General features: G+C 43.5%; 1 protein-coding gene across 1 annotated transcript in view; it reads left to right on the plus strand.

Moving 5' to 3' along the window:
• The window catches only part of AMT (aminomethyltransferase), a 214,919-nt gene extending 194,718 nt beyond the window's left edge, over positions 1-20,201 (plus strand). Inside the window, exons 8-9 of the mRNA XM_086938787.1 lie at positions 17,015-17,170; positions 18,080-20,201. Of these exons, the coding sequence (XP_086794913.1) occupies positions 17,015-17,170; positions 18,080-18,258 (335 nt within the window). The 3' untranslated portion in view covers positions 18,259-20,201. The remainder of the gene's footprint in view (positions 1-17,014; positions 17,171-18,079) is intronic.
• Positions 20,202-23,259: the final 3,058 nt, after the last annotated feature.

A 23,259-nucleotide genomic window follows, 5' to 3' on the forward strand; every position in this document is an offset into this window, starting at 1 on the left:
TGTCTAACTTGCAGTTCTTTTGGTACCTCCAACTACGCCATGCTTTGCTAGCTCACAAACTCCAGAGTGAGTACCTGCTGGAATATTCTTCTTGGGGTGACTAGGTAAAGGGGCCACTTTGGCGGTTTATTGCTCCTTAGTAATCCATGCCCCGGACGGTCTCAAGAGGGTCAGGCAGATGTGGGCATCCTGGGTGGGAGAGCTGGATGAAGATGACTGAAGGGAGGCTTACATGGCACCTACAGAGCTGGCGATCTCGGTGCGGCTGCGTATGGTACAGTTCAACTACCTGCACGTGATGTACCTCACTCCGAGGTGCTTACAAAATGTACTCTCTGATGCTCAAGCAGTGTGCATATGCTACACAGTTCCCTCAGCAGACTTTTTCCATGTTGATTGGGAGTACCCTGTGCTGAGACCCTTTTGGGAGGATATGGGTCAAGTATTATCTACTGTCCTGGACTGTCCTGCTAGAGTTGATGCCCGTGTTGTATTACTAGGTCTTATGGAGGTGGTAGGGGGCCCTAAGAATGAGCGTGCTTTTCTGGGGGCAGCTTGCTTAGTTGCGAAGCGGGACAAAGGCCACCGACTGTTATAGAGGTTGGCACGCAGGGGTGAACTGGTAAGCATAGCGGGAGAAGCCGATATTTGAGGACCGTGGCTGTCCCAAGAAACATGAACGTGTGTGGGGGAAATGGTGTGATTATTATGGTTTTATGCACTGCTGTATACTATTAATATATGAGATTGCTGACATGCCGTACTTGTATATTGATCAACTCTTGTACTATGCTATGCCATGTGTTTGATACAAAACTTTTAATAAAATTGGTTATATCTGAAAGAAACACGTAGTGATTGATTCCTTATCTGGCGTCAGATTGGATCCGGAAAGTTTTTTCGTCAGCAGTACCCCTGCTTGTCGGTAGGTGTCGACGTGCGGCTCCGCGTGCGTCGTTGATGCCGGGAAGACGTCGCTGGAGCTACTTCGACGCGACCACGCGCGCTGACGTCAGTTCTTTCTTTTTCCGCGCCAGCAAGCGCACATCCAGGAAGAGCAAGTACCCCAAGTCATTTTTTGGACTGAGTTTTTTGAGGCCTTTCACCTCATCTTTTCGAGTCGATCGACTCCTGGTGTCGAGGGATGCCCGGTTTCAAGAACTGTGGGGAGTGTCATCGCATGATGTTGGTGACGGACCCACACCGCATGTGTCTCTACTGCCTGGGGCGCGACCATGACCCCAAGGCGTGCCCTGACTGCCGGGCCATGGCGTCGAAGACTTTCCGGGAGTGGTCCCAAAAGTTGCTTGAAGTCCGGAATTCGGCTCCGCACCCTCGAGGTCCCTGACCCATGGGACGTCGAGGGACCGGTCGCAGTGTCGTCCCCATGATTCTTCTGGATCGAAGACTTCGCACTCGGGGTCAGGTAAGTCGAAGCATTCCAAAAAGAAGTAAAAGAAGCATTGTTGCTCTTCGACTTCTCACGCCCGTCGCGGCTGAGGGTGCGGGTGGTGCCACCCCACGGCTCCCAGTCTACCCCCCCTTCCCATGTGCGGGGGCGACGCCTGCTCAGGTGCAAGAGTTTCTTGCTGCCATGGACCGATTCTTTGGGCTGTCTGACCCCGCCGGTGCGCCTGCAGGCCCGACTGGGGCCCAACTGGTGGTCCTGCTTTGCCATTTCAGGCGGCTCCGGCCCCGGTGTTGCCCACGGCTCCGGCCCCGACGCCGCAGTACCCCCAAGGATCCAGGATCGGATCCCGATTGACGCCGGTTGACCTAGTGACACCTCCACCATCTCCGATCTCCCGGCACCGCCTCTGACGTCGCCCGCTCTTCGGGACGATGTCGTCCCCAGATTCAGCCCGACCTGGACACGTGCCGGATTGGCATCGCCCGATGCCGTCGCCGATGGGCCCTTTTGTGCTCTATATCCCTCCTCCTTATTTTAAGCCTGTTCCACAGACTTCTACGGAAGGGGAGGACTGGGCGGGGTCTGAGGACCCTCTAGCACAGGATTGTGCTTATGATCCGGACTGGCCAGAGTATTTGGGGGAGGGCAGTGATCTTGACACCTCGCCTGACCTTGGCATGCTGTCTCCTCCTACCGTGGCTACGAAGGAGGGAGCCAGTTATGCAGTGGTGTTGTGTAGGGCGGCCAAAGCTCTCCACCTCGAACTCCCTAAGGTAGCCGTCAGGACTAATCTCCTGACAGAAGTGCTCTAACCGGCGGCTACCTCTTTGGAGCCCTTGCTGCCTTTTAATGAAGCACTATCCAACGTTCTTTTGGGCACCTGGTCCAGGCCCAACACATGGGTTCCTGTGGATAGGAATGTGGCCCGACACCATCGCCCGGCTCCGGGCGACCCCCTCTTCCTTACCCAACACCCCACCCCTGAGAGCTTGGTTGTCCAAGTCTCTACATCCCATAGCACGTTCCCTACCGCACCTCCGGATAGGGAATCCAAGAAGCTGGATCAGTTTGGGAAGAAACTGTTTTCATCTGCCAGCTTAGGTCTACGGTCGGTGAGCACCGCATGCCTCTTGGGCCGTCATACATGCTCTCTGTGGGAGAGGCGCAGCAAAGTTCACCATACGTTGTGGGCTAGACCCGCCGACTCACTGGGCAGGTTGATTTCCACTTCGGCACCACGCCTGGTTGAGGACAGCTGGCTTCTCAGGGGATGTCCAGAACACTCTGATGGACATGCCCTTTGATGGCATTCGCCTTTTTGGCCATAAGGCAGATAGTGCATTGGAGCGCTTCAAGGACTCGCAGGCTACGGCCAAGTCCTTGGGCCTGTCTGCTGCTCAGCCTCCTCCACCTTCTGCTTTCGTTCCTTTCGTGGCTACGGAAGGGGCACCCCACAGCGTTCGCAGAGCCACAGACCACAGCAGCAACAACCTCAGCGTGGTTGCGGACGTGGGAACCGTGGTGGTGGTTCAGGAGGCCAGCGGGTGGTCAGTCCACTTCCACCCCCGCAGCATTCACTTCAAAGGCTTTCTAGTCCGACATTTAAGGCCCATCAGACGCCAGTGGGTGGACGAATACGCCATCCTCTCTGCCACTGGCACAACATCACCTCGCACAATTGGGTGCTGCAAATTGTCCGAAAGGGCTACTCCCTCTCCTTAGAGACAACCCCTCCAGCCATGCCACCTCAGTACCACCACATGTGCGGGGATCACTTGGCGCTTCTCCAGCAGGAAGTTGCTGCCCTCTTGGCCAAGGGGGCCATTGAGCGCGTTCCGACGCCAGAAGTAGGTTGTAGTTGTTATTCCCACTACTTTCTGGTTCCAAAGAAGGACATGTGCCTGCGTCCTATCCTAGACCTTCGGAACGTTAATCGCTTCCTCCGAAAGGAGAAGTTCAAGATGCTCACACTTGCGTAGGTCTTGTCTGCGCCAGACCTGCAAGACTGGATAATGGCGTTGGATTTGCCGGGGCGCCTATTTTCATATTCCTGTCCTGCATGCCCACAGGCCCTACCTGCAATTCACGGTAGGCCATGAGCACTTTCAATTCACTGTGCTCCCCTTTGGCCTTACCAGCGCCCCTCAGGTGTTCACGAAAGTGATGGCGGTGGTGGCAGCTCATCTGCGCAGATCAGAGGTTTCCGTCTTCCTCTATCTCGATGACTGACTGTTGAAGGCAGTTGTCTCCCACTTCCAGACTACGGCCGACCTCCTGCGTTTGCTGGGGTTATCCATCAACATGCCGAAGTCTTGCCTGATTCCCTCACAGAAGCTCCTTTTCATCGGACCGGTTCTGGACTCTTTGGTTTCGGGTTTATTCTCCCGAGCAGCGAGTACGGGACATTCAGGCTATGATTCCGATCTTTCAGCCTTTGTCCCGGGTTTCGGTCAGGATGACCCTTAGACTTCTGGGTCTGATGGCCTCCTGCATCCTGCTGGTGGATCATGCCAGATGGCATATACAGGCTCTGCAGTGGGACCTGAAGTTCCAGGGGGCACAGCATCAGGGCAACCTGTCCGATCACGTCCAGATCTCAGAGAGCACTGCACAGCAATTGCAGTGGTGGCTCACGAATCGCAATTGGGTGAATGGGAGATCCCTCTCCCTTCCCCAACCGGAACATACAGTTGTGACGGACGCGTCTCTTCGGGGAATGGGCAGCCAAATGGGGGAGGCGGAGATCAGAGGCCTCTGGTCTCCGGTGGAGTCCAAGCTCCACATCAACCTTCTGGAGCTTCGGGTGATCCGACTTGCACTGAAGGCATTCCTTCCTTCTGTCATGGGGAGAGTAGTGCAGGTGTTCACCGACAACACCACCGCCATGTGGTACTGTACCAAACAGGGGCGAGGTGAGGTCGTGAATCCTTTGCCAAGAGGCTCTGCACATCTGGACTTGACAGGAACATCAGGGCATGTCCCTGGTGGTTCAACACCTGCCAGTTTCTTTGAACGCCAGGGCGGACAAACTCAGCCGCCGGTGCATGATGGATCACAAATGGCGTCTGAACTCGGACGTGGCGCAAGGTCTCTTTCAGCAATGGGGAGAGCCTTGGTTAGATCTATTCGCCACCGAAGAGAACGCGCAATGTCATCAGTTCTGCACATTGGAATTTCCAAGGCGCACTCGCTCGGCGACGCTTTTCATTGCGAGTGGAATTGCGGTCTGTTATACGCCTTTCCGCCTATACCACTACTGCCCACAGTGCTTAACCCCTTCGATGCTGATGACGAGCTCAGCTCGTCATCAGCCACGGGTGGCGTGTGCTGATGACGAGCTGAGCTAGTCATGTAACGCGGTTTTGCGAAAAAAGCCGCACAGCGCAAAAATCACTGCAGCAGCGATGCGGTTAAGAAGATCAGGCGCGACCTGGCCCAAGTCCTCCTTGTGGCTCCGGACTGGGCTCGAAGATTATGGTATCTCGAGCTACTCAGTATGAGCATTGATCCCCCGATCCGTCTGCCTCTTCAGAGGATCTTCTGTCGCAGCAGCAGGGGACGGTTTTCCACCCGAACCTGTCCAGTCTCCACCTCCTTGCGTGGAGATTGAGCGACAGCAGTTGACGTCTTTTGACCTGCCTCCCGAAGTCTGTAATGTTATTTTGGCAGCCAGGCGTCCCTCCACTAAGACGGTATATGCCTGCAGGTGGAATAAGTTTGTGGCATGGTGCACAGCAAAGACTGTAGATCCACTTTCTGCCCCTCTTTCAGAGGTTCTTCTTTTTCTTCTCTCTTTGGCCCAGCAGGGCTCTGCTCTGGGCTCTATCAAGAGCTATCTCGCTGCCATTTACCCCTTTTTAAGGCTTCCAGGTCAGCCTTCCCTTTTCAAGTCCCCTGTTGTAAATAGATTCTTGAAAGGCATCCTGCACAAGTTTCCTCCTTTTCCTTTTGTGATGCCTCAGTGGGACATGAATCTAGTTCTTACTTTCCTGATGTGTGCTCCCTTTGAGCCACTTCACAATTGCCCTCTTCGTCTCCTCACTCTAAAGACTGCTTTCCTGGGTGCCATCACCTCTGCCAAAAGTGGGAGTGAGCTCCGGGCTCTTTCGTTTAAGCCTACTTTACTCTCTGTCCATCTGGACAAAGTTGTTCTAAGGCCTCGTCCTTCTTTTCTGCCAAAGGTTGTCACTGCCTTTCACATCGGGCCGACCATCACTGAGCCCACCTTCTTTCCGCCTCAGCATCCCTGAAAAGAGGAAGAGAGGCTCCACCGTCTGGACCCAAAACATGCGCTCTCTTTCTATCTGGACTGCACATAACTGGGTGCCAAGAAAGGTTGGGCTGTGCACAAGCGGACCATCTCTCGGTGGGTCGTTCTGTGCATAAGGGCTTGTTACTGCTTGGCTAAAAAGGAGCCTCCGGTGGGGTTGCGCGCCCACTCTACCAGGGCGACGGCAGCCACTACTGCTCTGTGACGGGGAGTTCCCTTGCATGACATCTGTCAGGCAGCTACGTGGGCCTCGCTGCACACGTTTACCAAGCACTACTGCCTGGACATCCAAGTCCGGAGAGACAGCTTCTTTGGTTGTTCTGTTCTTCAGGACTTTCTAGTGTGATATTGGTTCACAGACCCACCACCGGGGTTGGTATTGCTGGGGTATCTATTCTAAGATAAGGAATCTATCACTATGTGTTTCTTTCAGATGCACAAGTTACTTACCTTCGGTAATGATATATCTGTAAGAAACATTAGTAGTGGTAGATTACTTACCGCCCCACCCATCCCCCCCGTTTTATGAACTGATTTCTAGGGTTAAGGTCATCCTTTCAGGGCCCTAATTTCATGGCACCAGTGGTCAGTTTCTTGCATAGATCTGCGTTCCTGGCACGGAAAGTCATGCACAGAACTGACATCAGCATGCATGGACCCATCTAAGTAGGTCCAGTTACATTATCCCGACGCCAACGACGCCCGCGGAGCCGCACTACGACGCCTACCGACGCATAGGGGTACTGCTGCCCAAAAAACTTTCCGGATCCAATCTGACTCCTGGGGGTAATTCTAAGGTAAGGAATCTATCACTACTAATGTTTCTTAAAGATATATCATTACCGAAGGTAAGTAACTTGTGCATAAAAAAAACACACACAACAGCAGCGCCGTCTGGAAGCATCACGGCCACTTTCTTGAGCAAGAATATTTTCAAAAAGCCATACAATCTGCCTCGCAGACTCGCTCCTGGTCATGAAAAGAGTGCAACAAATCTAGAAGCAAGACTGGTGCTTTTATGTCCATAGCCCCCGCTACCTGCCATGAGTGCTACACTGAAATCTGATGAGACCTATACGTAGCTCAGGGTGCTGCAGATACTGAGACCAAAATGTCAGGGAGATGTGTCCATTGCAAGTCTCCCTTAGACTGCAAATTTCGTTTTTTGCACTTAGGGCACTACATTGTCAGGCCAGAGGTTCTGCCAACCTCAGTTTACTACAACGGAACATAATATTGCAAAACACACACTTCTTTCTGGATAACTACCACATGAATAACATGCGCCGTGAAGAACAAGTTACTGCACACATATTGCAGGCACGTAACGTATTTAGACGATAAGCCATGTCACTGTACTGGTGTATCATAATATTTTGTCCAATTACTAGGTGATATTCATATAGTGCAAAGATAACTCTAAACATGAGTCTCTCAACTACATTGAGAGATTATGTTAACACAAACTACATGTTTTAGGATGGCATTCAGGATTTAAGGAAAAGATATAAAAAGGACAAGCAATAACGTCCTTAGCAGTACAACTCTGCAACTAAAAGAGTGGCATGGTGGCTGATACTGTGTATGTATGAGATAGTATTCTTATGTTTGGGGGATGGGTCATCGTTGTTATGAACCCTATCTAATGCATTTTGACAATGTAAGCACAATAATCCCGAAATGTTGTTTTTGGATTAAATTGATTTATAAAAACTTCTTGCAGCAAATGTGCAAAAATATGATAGTCTCTTCAAGTTTTATTTTAGTTAATCGAAGTATGTCAGTGTATTGAGAAGTGTTATTTTGAAGTAATAGTTTTCAAACATGAATTTATGTGGTGCTGTATGTGTGGAAATGCACCGTCTTTTCACTTTTTTAAGTGAAAGTTTTGAGTGATATTTGCACTGATATTTGCCGCTGCACCCACACATGCGGTCAGGTTCTTGGTGCACATAGCCTTGGCTGTAGCACACAGAGACCTTACACTGCCGCACACAGGGGGAAAAGTTAGAGGGAACATTGGTTAGTACCATGCCACCTAAACCCTTAATTATTTAGGCCAGTGTCAAAGGTGTATTGTAGAAACTGTTAACGAGGCGAGACAGATTCTCCATTTTCTTCAATGCTCTCCTACAGAAGATCATGAGTCGGTGACCTTTCGGTAGCTAAATTATTCTTAATGGCCATCATTGTCCTACCTGTATTACCATCAGTCACATCTACCATATCATGATAAACTTGTGTTCCTAAGTAGCAGAAAGTATGATGTTTCCATTTCAGCGCACAGTTCATGGTGGGCCAGAAATTGCAGGTGTGATAATGTAATCCGGAACACATAGGACCATTTCACCTTCAGGTCAGACACATGCTTTAAGCTCAAATGCTTCTACTACCCTGCCATGTCCTATGGTGGCATACCTTAAATACACTGATAGTGTGACAGATTATTCATTTTCTTCAATGCTCTCCTGTCTAAGGTCATGAGGGTCAATTTACCTTACGAACGCTGTACTATTCTTGATGGCCCTCATTGTCCTACCGTCAGTGACATCAGCCTTGTCATGATAAACTTGTGTTCCGAAGTAGTGGAAAGTAATCTATTCCAAGGTACCGTTCAAGGTGGGCAATGAATTTGCATCTGAAATAATGGAATCTGGAGCACACAGGACCATTTGAACTTCAGGCCAGACATATCCCTTAAGTGTTAAGATGCCTCTACTATCTAGCCATGTCTTGTGGCGGCATCCCTCAAATACACTAACATTTTATCTTCCTATAAAGAGACAGACAACATTGCTCTACCTAAAACCAACATGCCCACTGCCATGCCTGAAAGCAGCTCGTCTGAGGATACATGGCTAATAAGACAATCAAAAGAGATCCTCTTCTAGTTCCTTTACCAATATTATATCAGTCAGATATCATTTGATCGGTCCTAAGGCTGGCAGTTGGAGAGGTATGTATCATCATTATCCATTTCATCATATTTTCTCTGTGCCCTACATTCCTCAGAACCTTGAATATATACCCTCAATTGATTGTGTCAGAGGCCTTTTCTAGGTCCACCATTAACTCCACTGGGGTTGGGGCTGTAAAAGATTTCCTTTTGAGGTCATTCCAAAACCGCCTAATATTTTATGAATTAATCCAATTTGATCAGGGTGCACTCTCAGTGGTAATGTCCTTACCATGCACTTTTCTATGACTTTGCTGGCAAATTTATAGTCCATGTTTAAATACCCACATTTGAGTAATGACAGCATTTTATTTTGTATTTATTTTTTATTTCTCAAACCTTTGTTTAACGTTTTGTGGTACAGAGACGTATGACAATTAGTTCAGCGTGCAAAACCACTATCTGCAGTTAATATTATTCACAAGTTTCTAGAAGTCTACAGGTAATGTGACAATAATAGTGTTGAAGGTCTATTACCCCAATAAATCCAGGAAAATAAGACATTAGTAGTACCGCCTAGTTAAGTATATAAGCAAAAAATCATTAACTTGATGACAAGGATCAAAAGGAGAGCGGGGGTGATAGAGGCCTGATCTGTACTGCACCTCCGACATGCACCCTGGGCCTCCACAATGACAACCATTGTCTTTTAATTATATGCTAAATTGAACCATTTTTTTTACATTTGTTTGTTCTGTCTCATACAGTTCTGATTTGCTTTTCTAGCGCATATATTGACCAAAATGTAGATCACCACAATGCCTGGGGCAGGTAGATTCCAGGAGTGTGCAATGGACAGCCTTGCTGCCACTTGCATATGGGTGCAGAGTTTACCCATTAAGGTGGTAAGCGGTAATCTTGGTTATCCCCAAATCGTAGGATCAAGTTTTAATTCAATATCTGCTACAGTCCTGGTCTGCAACATTATTTCTTTCTAAAAGATTTGTATGGTTGCATGACCACCACTTGTACCGTTGTACCTGTCTCCCCACAGCCGCACTAGTATTCTTCTGCAGAGCCAAACACTACATGAAATCTCATTGGTTATAGGTATCATCACGTTAGAATTTTGTAGGTGTTTTCTTTATACTTACATATTGATGTTATGGCTGCCTTGGACCAAATGTTCATCCAGGATTGTCTCTAATGTATATGCTTAATTCCATCTCCCAGGAAGAAAACAGGAAGGCTTGGGAGTGATTGTTTATTTAACTACAGTGATATTTCAACAGGGATTCAAAAGCAGTTCATCAAGTTTGTGTAAAATAGGTGTTAGGAGTGACAGAATGGTAGTGACACCTCCTCTCCGAACCAATCATGTTTCAGCATTGTAATACGACAGAGGTAGACTATAAAAGGTTCTCCTCTCTCTAAACTTGTGGGACAGCTAAGGCGGCACATGGACTGTCTTGGCGGAATACTCTTTCTCAACTTTTAGAACTTTCAAGTTTGGAGTGTAGTGAGATGTATTTGAGGGCTCAATTACATCACATATATGTTGCATTCTATTTATGGAAAAACTAGGCGTGCCCAATAAATACATTTGAGTTATTTTACTCTAGGTACCCTGGATCCTTTTTGCTCCATTAAAAGCAAAAAATTTAGACTGAATCCTCTTCAGCACTTTATCCAGGAATGCTAGTGGTAGCATTTGATGAATATTACAAATATGGAAGTTCATCTATATGCAAGCTTGCTGGCTGACAAGCGCGTTTCCAGTTTACCCCACCTGTATAGGTTCTCGAGTAGGTGGTGCCTGGAGGAATCTTGGTATCCGGCAGGTGGGTAATGCTGGCAGCCAATCTCATGCTCAAGTATTCTAAGGGATCATTTATTCAAGTGAATCTATGAGGGTGAAGTATTTCTGAATAAGATGGGAAGATTTGCCAGAACCCCCTCCCCACCAAGCCAACATATTTTGAGTAATTTATTTTAGGACCTGATACTCTGGGATGCGGGTTAGGCAACTTAACAATTCTTTTACTAGATTTGGTGTCAACCATGCAGTATCCTTTATAAAATATAGCACATCATCTGCCAATAATGCCAGTTTTGAATGAAGATACACCAGCTTCACCTTGTGAATTCATGGTTTAGAGTTATTTTGCTGCACTAGAGGCCCCAGCACTAGAGCGAAAAGGGTCTGGGGATAGTGGACACCCCTGTCTTGAACTCCTGGTAAGGATTATTTGTGGATTTGTAACCTTTTTCATCCTGATCATAGTGGAGGGAAATGCTAAATTTTATTAGATATATGATCAGATATTGGGCCCTAAAGTTGTTTTCTGGCTGTCTTTGAGAGCAGTGACCGACCTTGCCAAACACCTACATGTTTAGCGAGAGAAGGAACTGGATGGTATTTTTACCTGCAATGGCAGTGCAAAGGTTTGGGGCCTGACAATTGTTATCCATTACCTGGCTGTTATTTATTAAACCTCATGGAACTGGGAGTATTGATGTTGGACATGAACTAAAAATCATATGGTCAATATCCTTGTGTATTTTTTACTTCCTTATTTAGTAGTGCTATTTGCCTATATGACCCAAGGGACGTGGGATCCTTGTTGGGTGTGAGAAGTAATATTGTCTCCGATTCCATTCTTGTGTCAATTACTCCATCTGAGACCAAACATGTCTTAATACCTATGCTATGTGAGCCAACAATAAGTCTTTTAATGCTTTATAAAATGAAGCTGTCCTGATTTTTGTAATGGATATTTTCTTGGTTGCCTCAAAACCTCTATTGGTCTTTCTTGCGCCTTAAGGCCTATCCCTGGGCATCGTTCATCAGCTAGGTTTTCATCTTGCCCCGCTTTAGATGTGCTCTCTGCCCTGTAGAGCTCTCAGGAATGTTAAAATTTGTTTTCCATATTTTCTAGGTTAATTGCAGTGCCATCCTCCCCTCTAACCAGCCACTCCATCGAATTAAGAGTTTGTAGAGCTCCCATTTTATAAGCCATGCATCTGGTTACTTTTCTCCCAGAACATAGTAAAGGTGTTTAATTCAGAGCATTATACAGGTTGTTTCTCCTATCAACATTTGTTTCAACTTGTCTCTTGTCTTTTGCTTCTCTGCATATAGTCTACCTGTGCAAGTTTGCTCATGTTTGGATTTGAGCTGTTATGTTAATTCCTGGCCCTATTTAGTGACTTTTGTCATTAATATTTTCTTAAAAGTCCCCTTCCAAAGCTTCCCAGATTGGATTCTGTAAGTCTCAGTCTCTAAATGCAATATCATTCATGCACCATGTGTCTCGGCTATGGCAGAGTTTTAAGACATCATCACCGGTGCAAGGTCTGATAGGAGTTGTATGCCTTTTGTGATAGAGGTAGCTTATTTTAAAGCTGATCTCCGCATCAGCAAAAGGTCTATACTTGACGAGGTACTACGTGCATTAAAGAGTAAAGTCTCTTACAGCAGGATGATGGGCTCTCCTCACATTGACCAAGTTGAAGTATTCTGTAGACTTTAGTAGGGATAGAGGGAGTCTCTCGGAGTGGCTAGCATGCCCTTATTGGTCGCTAACATGGTCTAATGATAGATTGTGATTTCCACCTATATATAGTTTGCCTCTTCAAAAATTTGCTATTAAAGGAAATGTTTTGTCAAAGAGTCCTTCTTTGTTTTCATTTGGAGCAGAAATGCAAACCTGGGTGGTCAATGTACCTTCCAATCGACCCTTTGTGGCCAAGATTTGTCCCTCTATATATAATAATAAGTGGTGTCTGAGCGAAATCATATTCCCCTCCTAAGTCTGTCTACTTTTTGGTACATCTTCAAGGGAAATTGGAGTGCCTAGAAAATGAGACACAGTCTGCTAGTGTACAGGATTGTGGGGCTCACCAGCCGGTCTGAATCTTCTCATCTGGAATGTGAAGTGCAGCGTTTACTGCAAAAGAGTTTTCAATGCCATAGAGGAGATACACATAGAAGTGAGGAAAGCAATCCATCTGCATACAAGGGGCCCGAGGCCTAGAGGAAGGTCAGTAATCCATAGTGGCAGAAATGAAGGATGTTGACCAATTTATTTATTTGTTAATAAAGTTTTACATAGCGCGGACCAGATCCCGAAGGATATCAGAGCGCTTTACATGAGGATCAATTGAATCACAAGTTACATGTTATATCCAAGCATAGTAATGCAAACAGGTATTGTGGGCAATGCTAAGGAAAAAAACATCAAGTTCTCACAGCACATATGTTCCCAGACCTTGAATTCATTACCATGATGAAGAAGTCCATGGATAACAGTTGTAATTGAAGAACCTCCATAGTTTGTTTAAAATGGATTGAAAGACCTGTAGGATTACCAATTTATTATAACAATGTCCTTTAAGAGATATAATGTTGCCTACTTCGGCCGCTAAAGTGCGAAGGATTTATCAGGACATTTGGAGGAGGAGGGTGATGAACAAGAATACAGGTAATTTTGCTTTTAGAGTGACAATCCAATTGGCACATTGCAGAATGGTAAAAGTCACTTTGTTTTAAAAACGGTGAATTCTGATAAATTGACATTATGCCAACCCTCTTTTTTTGCCTTCCCTCATAACATGAATGAGTTTACAGTCTTGAGTGGCTAATAGGTCAGCTATCAAGAGACAACCAGGTTTCAGTAATTAGGAAAATCCATAGGTTGTACTGTTAATAAGGAGCACGCATTTCTGCCACGACAAAGCAGACATTGCAAAGCACTGCTGATAAACGCGTGGGAATTGAATCTTGTAAACTTTGAATAATTTGTTTGTTCTATGAGACTTTAATGATAGACTGATTCTTAGATAGAAGAGGTGTGTTAAATTTAGCTTTTGCCTCATTACTTAATTTTAATATAGATAGGTTCTTTCTTTCTTTTTTTAAGTTGTAGAGTTAAGAACAAAGGTATCAGAATAATTCATTAAAAGATATTGGGATGAGACTACAACTGAAGTGCAGCACGGAGCATGAGGATTGGAAGCATACGGGTGTCCCAGTGGTGTGTCCGCTCGGTTGATGTCCTTTTATGAGGTTATGCTTGTCGACACTGAAAAGAATATCGACCACCAATCTTTGCTGCCCCCAAATTGGCGTCCAACTGCAAAGCGTAATTATTTAGAAGAACTCTTCCAGTGGCAATCCCACCATCATACAGTTAATCATGTCATATTAACTTAGCCCCAGCACTTACAACTTTTAAAATCCATTTAAATCTCCCATTATCCCCCAACCAGCTGCAGAAGAAGACAAACGTAGACTATTTTGTTTTCAGTACATCAAAAAAGTGTGTTGCTCATACTTTGAACTCCTAAAGTTTAAGGTGCCAGGTTGCAAGCGTAAACTTTATGGACACACATTTTGATGACTCTTATCTCAGTGATATTACTAAGTGTGATATTGCTTAGTGTGAGTTTGATTGATGCCTGTTGCACACAATCCAAAAGGAGGCACCCCAATGGCCCTTCATTACCGGTTCAAGCAGCTCCTACAGTGTTGTGCTCCACAGTTGTAATTACATAGTAGAATTTAATAGTTTGATTACATGCTTGATGGCAAAGGATACCCGTGTTAAAGATTTCATCCCAAGAGCAGGGCAGTAGGATCCTTCAGCTAAAGATGACTTTGACTCCCTTCCTTGACCCTATAGTGAAACATGTCAAATCAGAGTTGGTGCTTTTGCATAAACACACACTCCTTGAAGAAATGTTTACATCTTATCAAGAGTTTTCCCCTCCCAAGATGTGCCCAGTATCTGTTTGCATTATCCCTATTTGTTCAAGGACACATCTTCATGCCCTCTGCTAGGCTTATAATTTAATAATGGTGTGGAACAAGTTATAAATAATTGTTACAGTTGTATCATATATCTGATTTCTGCTGTGATTTATTTTCCCACTGTTCTTTTTGTCAGTGATTATACCACACAAGCATCTCTCCATAACTCACAAAGAAAGCACTAGGTCAATTCTTTGGTTTCGATTTGTAATGCGTATAGCTACCCCAAAAATTGGGCTTCCTGGCGCTAGACCTCGAAAATGGAAAAACCTCACAGAAAAGGGCAGACATTAGATGGAGAAGAGCCATATTTTTAGGTATTTCCTGAAGTGCAGATGGTTCTCAATCTTTCTGATAGATAGAGGTAGGGAATTCCACAGAACAGGGGCCTTGGCACAAAAAGAGCGGCCTCCAGCTCTGGCTCTTTTGAAACACGGGACAGTGGTCAGATTACGATCGACTAAGCAATGAAAGCAGGAGGGTTTGGTACCACAATAAAAGACTGGACAAAACGGGGGCCCTCTGGGAAACTGTGACACAGACACTTTGTTTTAGGATATATCCAGCTGTCCACATCAAAGGCTGCCACAGTCGGTTTGCACATCAGGTGACACAAATGTCAAGTTACCCACCAGTACCAATAAATGTGAAGATTATGGATGTAAACTGGAATACATAACATTTCTGAACTTCAATATCCATACTCACTGTTTCAGTAACTAAGATGGTGTAACGCACTGTTCAAGCTGCCCCCACAGTATTAGTCACAGTTCCCCTTCATATTATAATGACCAAGAGGAATCAAATGGACCGTTTGGTATCAGATTGTAAGAGCAGAAAGCCATGATTTGTAAATTTGTGAAATGCTTTTTCCACAGTAGTCAAGTCAAGTCAAGTCAAGAGATTTATATAGCGCGCTACATACCCATAGGGTCTCAAGGCGCTAGAGGAAGGGTGGGGAATTACTTGTCGAATATCCAAGTTTTAAGTTGTTTTCTGAATGCTAGGTGGTTCTGAGTAAGCACAAAGTCTTCCCCTACTGGTCTCGTTAATTAAGCCGTAGGCATAGGTATTGTAGTTTACAGCACCATCTAAGATTGTTTGGTGTCTCGAAGGGAAGAGTACAGGTCATAAGTTTATTTTTTTTAGAAACCATATTTTATTGGCATTTGAATAGTGTCAATCAATCGACCATTACTTCTGGTCTCGATTTTGATCATACCGCCAAGAAATGGTACAGCCTGGGCATAAGATCAGTTAAAGATGTTTGGGTAAACGGCCCACATACTACATTTCAAGATTTAAAAATAAAATTTGGTCTTCCAGAAGGGGACTTTCTCAAGTTTGCTCAATTGCATGCAAAATTAAAAGCAAAAAAAGACTTAGTCTCCAGAAAAACGACCTAATAGAAGCTTGTAAGGTTGCAAAAACTAGGATAGTAACGTTATACGATATTTTATTAACAAATAATAAGGATGATATCGAGAAAACAGAAACTAAATGGGCGGTAAAATTAAATAACCCCGATATTGATATAGATAAAATGCTTGATATGAGTAATAATTTGTTTATGGCTAGTAACTTAAGGGCACAATTGTATAAAACTATTTACGATTTATATTTTACCCCGGCCAAACTTTTCGTTTGGGGTAAAAGGGAAACTGACCTATGCCCACGCTGCTCACAAGGCCCAGCGACGTTAATTCACATGTTCAGTAACTGTCCCGAGCTTCTTCCTATAAAAAATATAATTGCTTCATTTTGGGAGAAAGTTTTTCATCATAAACTCCCCGAATCTGACACCCTATATGTTTTGGGATATGATAGCTCGATAAACTTAACTAGAGCGGAACAAAGATTATTATTTATAGGTACAGCCGTACTGAGATTAATTTTGTCTGCGTGTTGGAAGGATAGTCTTCCTCCCAGCTTCCAAATGTGGTTAGCTCGCTTTCTAGCCGTTTTTAACTTTGAATCTGCAGTATTTGCCACCAGGGGAATTAAAACAAATCTTCGCGGCAAAGAACTTTGGAGTCCAATCTCTACTTGGAAAGAAGGTTTATTTCCTAGTAGAATTGGCTGAGCTAAATCCGACTTCTTTTTGTTCTACATATGCTTTTGCTTTTTCTATTCTCCGTTAATTCATTTCCCCGTTAGTTTTCTGCTCTTCGTTTCATTACTGTACATTATAACTGTTACTGTATGTATTGTTTTTTTGCTCTTTTATTGAATCTAAATGTAATATATTTTTACTCACTGTATTTCATGCTATATGTATTATCTTTTGTTGATACTGGTTCTAAATAAAAAAAAAGAAAAAAATGAATAGTGTCAATACATATAATTGTTTGTATGTTCTGATCTGGTTTCTGATGTACACACCTTGCCTGTAACGTTCTTTGGTATGCATCATCAATACCCCCTTAACAACAGAACAATCCCCCCTTCCCCCTTGAGTTGCATGCAAGTAGGTAAATTATTGTAATTATATGGTAGTGTGTGAGGTCTCTAATAATCGTGTGCTATCCCGCTACACCTTCTACTGGGTCTGGTTCAGCTGTTCTCGGAGGAGTACAGGTCATAAGTTAATGCTAATCTTACTGTTTGTGTTGTTATGCATTATAGGGAAGCGCCGGAGAACAGCAATGGATTTCCCTGGAGCATCCATCATTGTGCCTCAGATTAAAGGAAAAGTTGGGAGGAAACGAGTTGGTCTGATATCAACAGGCCCCCCTGTAAGGCAGCACATCTCAATTCTCAATGCTGATGGGAGTGTGATTGGTGAGTAGATCATTATTTACTTTTTTCTGCCCCACCTCATCTAATTTACTCATTTTTCTTTACCTTGATTGATATTTCACCGATACCACATGTCGCGTCATTTGTTCTTTTTAGGCCGAATGGCTCTCTGGGAGGTGTATTTTCTTCTGTGCTCTTTAACCATTCTTGTTCTCCTTAGATGGTATCTGTAGTTTATAATATCAGTCTTGGCCATCCCTTTGCCTAGGTGATACGAAGTAGGACCATCTTCATGGTTTTGCAGTGTACACCACGCTTATAAATCACTGTAAGATACCGCCTTTGTGTTTCATTTAAAAGATTATGTGAAAAAAGATTTCAAAAGCAATCTTTAAATGAATATTGGTAAGTCCTGTCAAGGAACACAATGTTTCAGAAATATGATGAAGGCGCTACACGAGGGATATCACATTAAACACTGCATATGGCACTTATTAATGTATGGCCTGTTGTATAATATTAGCGGGCTTGTAGTTAAATGGCAAGAAGAAGGGACGGAAGACTGAAAAATGTCAGTATGACATCAGTTTCAGTCCTTTATACCAGGTATGACTTTTGTTTCTGTTTTTCTGTACCAGCTGTCTGGGATTGTAGGCAGAGGTTCCTTTGGCTGTGGAACTGCCTTGTCCTAGTGCCAGATGTGTCCTGTTGATGGCAAAAAAGTAACCACACCATAGTTCAAATGACAAACAGAGCTTACACATGGTATCTCACTCATTCAGAGTTTTGTTTCTAGGAAACACATTTTTATGACCTGGATCCTTCACAGTGAGTGGGTATCTTGGTCACTTAGTTGGAGATTGATTAACATGGTTACTCAGAAAACGTTTTTTTCCTTGGTTTCACTGTGTCTCTGTAACCATTGCTATTTATTTCACTTCCTTGATCCAGGAGAGGTTACGAGTGGCTGCCCCTCTCCTTGCTTGAAGCAGAATGTTGCCATGGGATACGTGGAGGCAGGAAACAGCAAAGTCGGGACCCCTGTCAAAGTTGAAGTGCGGAAGAAGTCTGTGGATGCCATTATTAGCAAGATGCCTTTTGTGCCTACTCACTACTATACCCTTAAATGAGGCCTACATCAACCACAGGAGCTGCAAATGAAGCTTTAAGCAAGAGATCATGAAAACAATTGGACATGTTGTGGCCAAATTTAGCTACATCGCTGTGAAACAGAGTGTGGCATTACACTCTAGAGAGGAATTTGATAGTAGGTTTTCAAATTACTCCTGTTGCTTATCAGTGTAGTAGGTAATATGGCTGGAACATTGGGAAATTTAGAAAGCAGTTCTATTTGTTGCATTATATTTTCACTGGATATGCTAGAAATGCTTGTTGGTTTTATAGGAACTGCAAGTAATATTCTACTCAGTGAGTACTTTCAAAATCATGAGCTGTGTGGCATGCAACTGGTCATAATTGCCTTGGTGCTTTGGGTATTAGTGGTGTAGCATATGCAGAGGACCTTCTGTTGTGTGATCCAGTGCTGATTTGGTCTGGACAACATTTAGCCAACAGTAGTCCTTTCTTGACCGCATTGTAAACCGTTTCGAAATAGATACAAGTATGCACATAATTCTCTGGTGTGCTATTTGAAGGAAGGATTTAGTGGCAGACCTGTACCACTGAAGACGGAGACCTGAACGCTTTTGGTCAGTGGTAGAAGAACATATGTGGCAGTGGGTAAGGGAGAGTATTTTAAATAATAATAAAGGCCATGGCTACAACATGTCACAGGTGCTAAAATATCTTGCGGAGACAATTTGGATTGCGATTATATCAGTGTTGCAGTTCTGATTAGTGATGAGGCTGGAACCCGACAGTGATTTTGTGGGTTTGTAATCCATGGGTTGTGCAAATCCAATTGTGTTGAATTTGAAGGTCGCACAATCCTCTCCAGCAGCTCCGCTGAAGGAAGATCACTGTCTTGTCTGTCAAACTTTCTGCTGGTTGCTAAAGAGCCGTGTTTAAATGGGATATAGCCAATGATAAATTTAAAAAGCTGGGAACTATTTATCAATCCTGCAAACACTATTGAAACAATGAGCAGTTTTGTGTTCCTTCAACGTTGAAGGACTATTTTTTTATATATTCTTTTTACACAGCCGATTGGGACGTACAACACCTATACTCACACAACACATTACACCCCATTACCCCCGTTCCCTTAAAAATAAAAGACAATACAGCACTGGGAATGATGACCGCACAAAAATATCAAAATGTTTAACCTTAGAAAACAATTCGGATTCACTGTTAAATTATACGTTTGTGACAAGAAAACTCTTAAGGAAACAACCTTGTCCCTGTTTTTGCTGCTGTTTTTCAAATAGACCTTCACAGAAATTCCAAAGTTCCCTTCTCTGGAGGCCAATTTGCATTTCCAGTTATCTTGCAAGATGCTTAAGGTTTTGTTTGGCTCCCTGTGGCATCATAGTGATAGTGTGCCACTGCGGGCGCAATTAATTTAAGGGCAATTCTGGCGAACTGCACCACAAACTACTCATCTGCGTCTTAGACTAGGGGCAGCAGGTTAAGACCGATGTGCCAGTTATCTAACCATGTGTACTATCAGCACTGTGAGTCATCCCATTGCACCAATAGGGCTGTACCTTAACCTCATGGAGATCTTGCAGCAATTAAAGTTGGTCCACACAAAACAGAGACAACGTCCTATCTCTGGGAGTAAAACAAAGCCTGTGCTCGACTAAATAGGTCTGTTAGAAAGCAATGAATTTTATAATAAATGTAACATGAGTTTCATATCTAAAGCAATATTTTCTCAAACTCGGATTAACAGAATAACTCACTTGGAACACTTGCTAGTAATGCTCAGGTCTGCCCTTAAAATGTATTTTGTTGTAAGCTATACTGTGAGTCTAATTTCGGACCAAACTTTTTACACCACATACTTTCTGTTTTGTTTTCCCTTCTGCTCAATTCTGTATGAATTTCCTGCAGCCACTGGTTGGAAGAGAGAATACTGTTAAAAATGAAATCTGTCACTTTGAAAATGTATATCCCTTTTATGTGTTCTTTTTCTGATTCGCTGAACATTAACAAGGGGTTCCAGCAGGGAACGATATGCTGATGAACGCTCTTAGCACTTAATTCACGTAGCTAGTCCAGGATAGTCAAAGAATCAGTATTTACCAGCATCCCTTGAATTTATATTTGGATGGAAGCTTTTGCACCTCAATACAAAGGATTTGAAAGAGGTGTCTGGAGCTGCATGGCCTACCTGTACCAATTTGAGGATCTGCTCTCCTATTCTGGGTTTCTTCACTGCCATTTCTTGGGACACATTGTCCAGGTGCATGTATCAGCAAGTACTTCACAGAAGGATAGTTCTGAGATGAAAGGCTTAAAGTATATGGTACAGAATGGGCTTCACCTAAATAAAAATGTGGAAGTTACTACAGACAGGAACTTTTATCTTGTAACCAATGCCCAACACATCATACCGTTCTGGGATCAACAATTGTATCTTCCAAATCAACAAAGACGATTAAAAAGGCCATGACTAAATCATTTCGTTCGAATGTTGAGCTCATTCTTCGTCAGGGTCCTTAGCTGAAAACACATATTCTTCTATACATTACTCTAGTGCATCTGCCCTGAACAACACTATGAGGACCAAACGCACAGCCGACATTTGTAAGAAACATCATAAAGATGCCCATAGCATGCATTTGTCTTTTAAATAAGTATGCTAATCGCCTGCCGTGGTCCAGTCCTCACCTATACATCAACTTAACAAAACAAAAGGCAAATAAAAAGAGGCAAAAGCTCAAAGCTCACAAACTTAATTTGGTTCCAGGATTTTTCTTGCTTAACCCCCAAGAACAAACAATCAATCTTTTACAGGCTGATATAATTTTTGGCAGACGTATTGTACTCTGCCAGGGCAATGGAGTAAATTACATCGCCCTGACGGAATACCCATATTCCAAATTTAGAAATGTCAGTCAGCCTGACTGACATTTCTACCATTCACAGGACCCGTCACCAAGGCAGTTCCTGTGAATGTATTAGAACTTTGACGTATGGCTCCGTCAAACATGAAGGAGCCATACAAGTAACATTTCAAAACTTTTTTTTATTTAAAAAAAAAAAAAAAAAGTTAGATTTTGTTTATGAAAATAAAGAAACAATGACACACTTGCTATGTCGTCCTCTCTCATTGCAAGCGGAGCGTTTTTATTTATTTATTGCCCCTTACTGGCAGGGTTTTCCTGACTATGACAGGCAGTAGAAAAAATCAGCTATATGTATGCCCATCTAAATTGGGCAGGGGACATATACCTATTCCTTCGATGGCTCCTAGTCCATCTGGCCATCGGATTAGTTTGGCCTTGACTGAGGCTGAGTAGTCTCTGCCATTGTCAAACTATGGTCACACGACACATGAATTCGGTGGGCGAAGCATTATATTGGCTTTAAATATACTCCATCTTGACGGAGTATGTTTACTGCAAAAAATCGGTCTGCCTATTTGAGGCATATCTTCCCAGGTACCAAAGTTTAGCTTGATTTCCAACCTTCCCTGTGCATTCTTTCCAAATTAATTGTAATACTTAACTAAGAAAGTGAAGATATTTGTTTTGTACACCAATGAGGAAAACTAGATTAACCATTCCAAAACTTTCTCTTTGGAGCCTGGATATCTTTCTGTATTTTAAACAAATGTATATGTACCCAAACTGTAGCACTTATCATTTACCACAAGATCTTGAAGTTTGTTCAGTCGTTTAGCTCATTACCTCCTGGCACAGTGATACATGTAATTCACCAGTGTTGGTGGACAAGGAGGATTCAATGGCAGTTTCCTCTGACCCCATTTATAACATAACAAAATATATCACTGACGTTTTAATGCTTTCTGTTATGCCAGAGGCCTTTCTTGTTCTGGCAATTAAAAAATGCAATTCGCCCTGCACAGCACAGTTTTTCTACTGTAGCCATCGCTGGGCACTAAACCCATAGTTAAGAACTCCAAGACCCTACAACACCTGATTTATACACTGTGTCACAACCTAGTTCACCAAAGACACCTCTTCTGGATGTTAACATTGATATGTCTAATTCAGAGGAGAAAGTTATTGATGAAATCATGATGAGCAATTCAGTCTGGTTATGGCAAATCCTTTGCAAGTTTTAGGTTTAACTTTTGCATCAAAATGTCACTCTCATATCCTGCCAAAGTCTTGTTGGTCATTGACTGTTAAGAACTGGAATGATTCTTAACTGCCTGGAGCTGGTAATATTTGGAACATTGAGTTTCTAAAAGCTTTCGATAAAAGTAAAATTCCCATGAAGACAACTTGTCACTGTATTGGAAACCCCATGTGTTGTTGTTTCCTGATTGATGCTGCTTTAGTCAAAAGGAAGGCCCAATTTCTCAGCCATTTAGATCTCTCAGTTCAACTTTCAATTAGCAAAGAAGGAAATCATGCCTAAATGTCTTTTTTTAATCCGACAGAATGCTCCTATCGTAAAGAAGAGTTATAAATTGCAAAGCTGGGTTCATTACAAAGAAATATTAACTTTCTCTCCCCTCATGCAGCAAGAGACTTAATTTTATTTCTTACCCAATGGAAGTAAAGGTGCTTTTGCGTTGCAAATTACCAGATAAGCGAGACTTGACAACAAGATCCATGCACACATGTTGATGGAGGGCTTCGAAATAGTTGTATATATTATATGACTATAATTTGGTCATTGAAGATATTAAACTGAGTGGACTTGTAATATATATAGGGAGATTTGCACACCTGAGATCCTGCCCCACCAAGATCCTTTCACCATGGGAGTCATCGGCTTTGCCAACACCAGTGGAAGATTATTAATTCATATAAATTTTATAATTTCCTTCTTTACTTTGTGTAGATCCAGATAAGGAGTAACTTTCTTAAAGAAGAAAGGTTCCCACTCCATGTTATAGGCACAGTTGCTAAAATTCTTATTTTCGGTTTAACAGCTGCAAAAACATGTTTTGGATAATTTGATAAATAGTAGGCATCAAACCTTTTCATGGGTTGGGCCAGTAAATATATAATCCCATGAGAGTTAAG

The sequence above is a fragment of the Lissotriton vulgaris genome, chromosome 9 (assembly GCF_964263255.1).
Source record: "Lissotriton vulgaris chromosome 9, aLisVul1.2, whole genome shotgun sequence".
Lineage (NCBI taxonomy): Eukaryota > Metazoa > Chordata > Amphibia > Caudata > Salamandridae > Lissotriton > Lissotriton vulgaris.